Genomic DNA, 5,181 nt, shown 5'->3' on the forward strand with positions numbered 1-5,181 from the left:
AAATTCATGACTTAAACGACACCTATATTTAATATCAAAATATATATTTTTACAACACTTTTAGCGTTTCTCTTAATACTTTTCAGCACGTTATGTCATTTAGTAAAATTATATATTTGCTTGAGGGAGTCATGTCTTTAGTCTTTATACCTGCTTCAGGAGTCTTCTTGGTCTAACGTATTAAAAACTTTTAGAAATAAAACTAATATTAATATTTAATATTAATATATTAATATTCAATATTAATATTTACGTTCTATATACACTGCGATCAAAGGGAACTTTTTACGCACATATATAAAAACACCATTAAAATATTCTATGGTCGCAATTTCGTTAGCTTATTGGAAAAATTATTAAAAACCTGAATGTTTATATTTTCCTAATTAATTTCAAAAAAATTCAAAATTAAATTATATTAAAAATGTTCAAATGAAACCTGCTAGCAAGCCATGGTGATATGGCATAGTGTAGCATACTGCTGCTTGATACAAGCAATAATTTAAAAAATAACCTAATTTTCCTATATATATGAAAACGGTAATTAGTTGGAATTGAATTATAAATTTAATAAATATTTTAAAAATATAAAGACATTCTTGTGATTTTGCATCACAGCTCGAAAGAATATATGGTAATTTGGAACTTGTAGAATTTTTATATTTGTAGTCAATTTATTGCGATATAATTTTTGAAACACCAAACTTACATCATATGATTTATATATTTGTAGTAAATATCAAATACTTTTATCATGATGAACGAACTGAAAAAAAAATCGGTTTATTGCAATTAAATACCGAGCAATTCGTTATAAACAAAGATTTCTTGAAACCGAAGAAATTTTATTAACTTTCTATAGCTACGAATTAGAAATTTAGTTACAAACTGGTATCTAAATTAAATAACGTGATAAAATATAGATTAAATAAATCAGTCCTTAACAACAACTCAACTTACATATTATATTATACAACCTCGGTCACCATAACGCTTTCCGAAAGAACAAACTCATTTTTATGGGGCAATAAAATGTTGCGGGCATCTAGGCTTAATGGCACTAGATTTACACCTAGATTTGCAAAATATTCACGACAGGTACACTTTACTCCGAAAATATACTGATTGAATTTCAAAGAGGGATCTATTCATGGAGTATTCATTATTATTCATAAACTAAATAGACGTACTTATAAGAAGATCAACATGGGAACATTGATGGATTGAGCAAGCAGATGACGAATCTTAACTCATGCCTTAAAGAATATTTACTGATTATATTTACTGACTATTTTAACTAGAGAAAAGTAGAGAGTACACTAAAAGGTAATTTTCTTAGTGACCTCATTTTTGTGTAATAAGACCAGGTCTTTGAAACTCGTTAAGAGAAATCACATCAATAGGGTAATGGTATTGGCAGCTATTACAGACAACTAGTTACATGGAACTTACACATAGAAATTATGGATTCCTTTTAATACTCATTGTAGATGAGGTAAAAACTTAGGTCTATAAAAAACAATAACGCATTTTATCTGTGATTGCTTAGGGCTTTGACTACCTAACAGTACAAAGTATTAGGAAAATACTTCCTTGACAGTTTCAAGGATTGTCCAAAGATAAACACAAAAAAGCGTTAGTTATATCTTTACGGGTTTCTTGTGAAATATGTGTTACTGACACAATTACCTATTTAACGTCGGAAATATATTACAAAAAAAAAAACAAACCAAAATCAATATAAGAAATTATCAAAAATAATTCACAAAAAAAAATCCACTAAAATAAAAGATTTTTTACTTTGCAATGTATTTGATTTCAGTTGGTTTTATAGTATTTCGATATAAAGACATACATTTGTCTAAAAGTATTTATATTTAAAAGTTTGATTTTATACATAATATCATAAATATATTAAAGTAAAAAGCTTTATGCAATAATGTTATATAAATCATTATATTACCAAGACTTAGTAATTAAATCTCTAAGCTCTCAAAGCACTCTGTACTCATTTTTAATCTTTCTCTTCTATAAAAATAAATATTTTTTTAATATTTTTTTACATTTTTAGATTTATTTGCTTTTTTAACCATTTTTCAGATGATGGATTAGTTATGGATTTCTTTTGTATGAATACATTTATTAATTACGTCAGTATGATGACGTCAGTTAATAAAATTGGCAACATTCAGATGATATGTTATTCAACGCGCTTTGATGTAACTACGATTTATTGTTTATATGTATCTTTTATGGAAAACGAATTGTTACTTAATATGCATGAAATATATAAGTTTCTTTTAAAAAAAAGTTGGTGATAAGTGCACCCAGCTGAAGCAGAGCGAAATAATTGCAAAAGTAAGAAACTGCATTCCAAAGCGCTAACTACGTTCTACTCCAAAAAGAATTCTATAGCAATTTTTTAAATGAATAAAATTATAAACAAATATCAAACTAATTAGTATTGCACAGAATATAAGGCTTTTCTTTAGGAATCCATAAAAAAAAAATTATAAAAATTAATATAATAAATGCAGTAGATATTGATATCTCCACATTTTTTGAAATTTAAATTATTTTATTACTGAAAATATTTTTTAAAGAAAACTGCACTGTATATGAAACGTATAAAGAATATTATAAATATCAATATGTTTATAATTTTTATAAACATAATAACATGTCGTTTATATAAAAATTTTAACAAAATACGAAATAGACTTTAAATCGTTTTTCTAATTATTATATACTCCAGATTTGGCACCTAACAACAAAAAGTTGCCAAGGAAGAAAGACTTGGCTAATATCAAGTGGTAGCTGACATATAGTTTTCTATTCAAAGTATGAACAAGTTATTTTAGAAATAGTAAAGTGTTTATATGCTATATAAGTTGATGGAGAGATTTTGGATGAATACAATTGAGTTCCAATAGTAGCGCCCCAATCCTATGTTATACCAGTAGCCTCTTTCAGAACTCTATTAACTTAAATTTACACTGGTATTTTCAAATAAAATTTATAAGTTATTGTTTCAATGACCAAATTTATTATTAAAAATTTTTGTTATTGAAATCAGCCATTTAGTCAATTGTTAAATAACACAATTTTTTAAAAATTAGTTTTTAAAATACTGAATACCAATATCGAAATATTGGTATAAATAAAAAAATATTTAAAAACTTATTTTTAATTATTTTAAAATAATTATTTTTAGCAATTAGCCCGTTTCAAAAACAAAATTTTTAAATAAAAAAAATTGAAAAAGGTTTGTGTTTTTTATACAAATAACCATCGATACATAATCTATTATAGTATATGCATTATAGTATTATATTGTATAAACATCCTATACAACTATATAATTATAAGCATTTAGTATCTGTCATAACACATAGCTGTAGGCTTCATTAGCCAGCGCTATATCTGTACATGTTAGTATTAGTTCTATAAACTATCATTATTAATAAATAATTAACCTTCCTAAAGTTTATAATTAAAAATTATAGTTTTAAAAAAAGTTGGAACATACGTGAAATTGAATAAATATTATTACAATCACTAACATTATTAATGGTTACAAAATGTGGAATACCTCCAACTCAAAAAGTACTCGGATTTTGTAAACAAAACACACAAATTTGAATAAAACGCTCAAATTTGTACCATATATCCAGAAAAGGTGTACCAACATAACAAAAAAATTTTGAAAAAGGTCTATCACTTAAGGAGTAGTTAACAAACAACAAAATACTTTTTGAGCAGAAGGTATATACAATGTATATTATACATATTTAACTCTATAAAACTATATGCAGAAATATTTGTATATACTTATGTATTTAATATTATTATAATAGTATAATAGTATATATATAATAGTAGATTTAAGCAAACTCAAGTAGTTAACTGATCTAACGAAGAAAGTGGAAACATACTATATCTAAAGGCTTAATAAGGATCAGATTAAACCAGTTAATTCACTTCAGATTGCTTGAGTTACTTGAATCTCAAGTACTTTAACTGATCTAACGAACCCAGTAGACACCCACTATAATACATCAAGCGAGCCAAGAGACAATTTTCCACCCCGAGTGCCCTACATGCCTAGACAACCCAAGCAATTTATTGCCATTTTTTTGAATTATTAATAATAATATAATTAATTATTAATATAAATAATAATTATTAAAATATTAATAATAATTTTAATAAAAGTATTTCATATAAACATTTTTAAATTAAAATAAATATGTGTTATACTTGTTGTTGTTATTATTTTGTTCATTTGAATTTGCTTTGTTGATGTAATTACTCTTCACTTACCTTCTGCAGTGCTCGTATCTTATCAGATGATTTGGCAGTGCTCAACTTTTTGTTTTTGTTCTGATAACCTTCTTCTTATATTTTATTTTAATTTTTGACAAACTTTTTTTGGTTTTTTTTTCAATGAAACAAATATTTTTTTTATAAAATTCTTTAATTTATTTATTGCATAATTATTTATACTATTAATTAACACTTTTAACTATTAAAATGTAATTACAGAGTTTCTAATAAACTCAAGAGAGTTTTTAATTTATTCACACTTTTATGATAACAAACACTTCTAATATTATTATAGACAATATATTAAATATTATTATTTTATTTATTGCATAATTAGAAAAGATTCCAAATTTTTGTTCTAATCTCATTAAAAAAAAGAAAATTTGTAGAAATTTTAACAAAGAACGGCGGAGATCAACGAAAACTGACTCACGCGATCAACACGTAAACAAAAAATGCAGAGTAACTTCACCGAATGTGCAAAGCCAAAGCGTTTAACTAAATTTGTTAAAACAGACAGAAAAAAAAAGTAGAAGCAAGTGTCGTGCTTCAAGGTAACTCAGCAATTAAGAGCTCAAAGCACCGTAGCACAAACGGGGAGAGAGAGAGAACGAAACGGTTCAGCTTGGCTCTGCTAATGCACAGTCGTATAACAGTGCTGTGGCACTGATAAGCGTTCATTGAGAGCAATACCAGTTTTTGTTGACATTTTTTTATTAATATTCATAACGACACTCTTTCTTGCATTTGTTTATAATATTTTTTTTATTGTTTTCTTTTCGTTTTATTTGTTGTAATTAGTTTACGTTTGCCTATAAATACAGTAGTGGCTAATAAATTATTTATTAAGTTTAT

At 25.5% G+C, this 5,181-nt stretch overlaps 1 protein-coding gene across 1 annotated transcript in view; it reads right to left on the minus strand.

Moving 5' to 3' along the window:
* Window positions 1-1,796: 1,796 nt before the first annotated feature.
* The window catches only part of LOC119666444 (innexin inx2-like), a 4,816-nt gene continuing 1,431 nt past the window's right edge, over window positions 1,797-5,181 (minus strand). Inside the window, exon 2 of the mRNA XM_038075720.1 lies at window positions 1,797-1,861. Coding sequence (XP_037931648.1) covers window positions 1,797-1,861 — 65 coding nt within the window. The remainder of the gene's footprint in view (window positions 1,862-5,181) is intronic.

Source organism: Teleopsis dalmanni, chromosome 1, assembly GCF_002237135.1.
Source record: "Teleopsis dalmanni isolate 2A chromosome 1, ASM223713v2, whole genome shotgun sequence".
NCBI classification, from domain to species: Eukaryota; Metazoa; Arthropoda; class Insecta; order Diptera; family Diopsidae; genus Teleopsis; species Teleopsis dalmanni.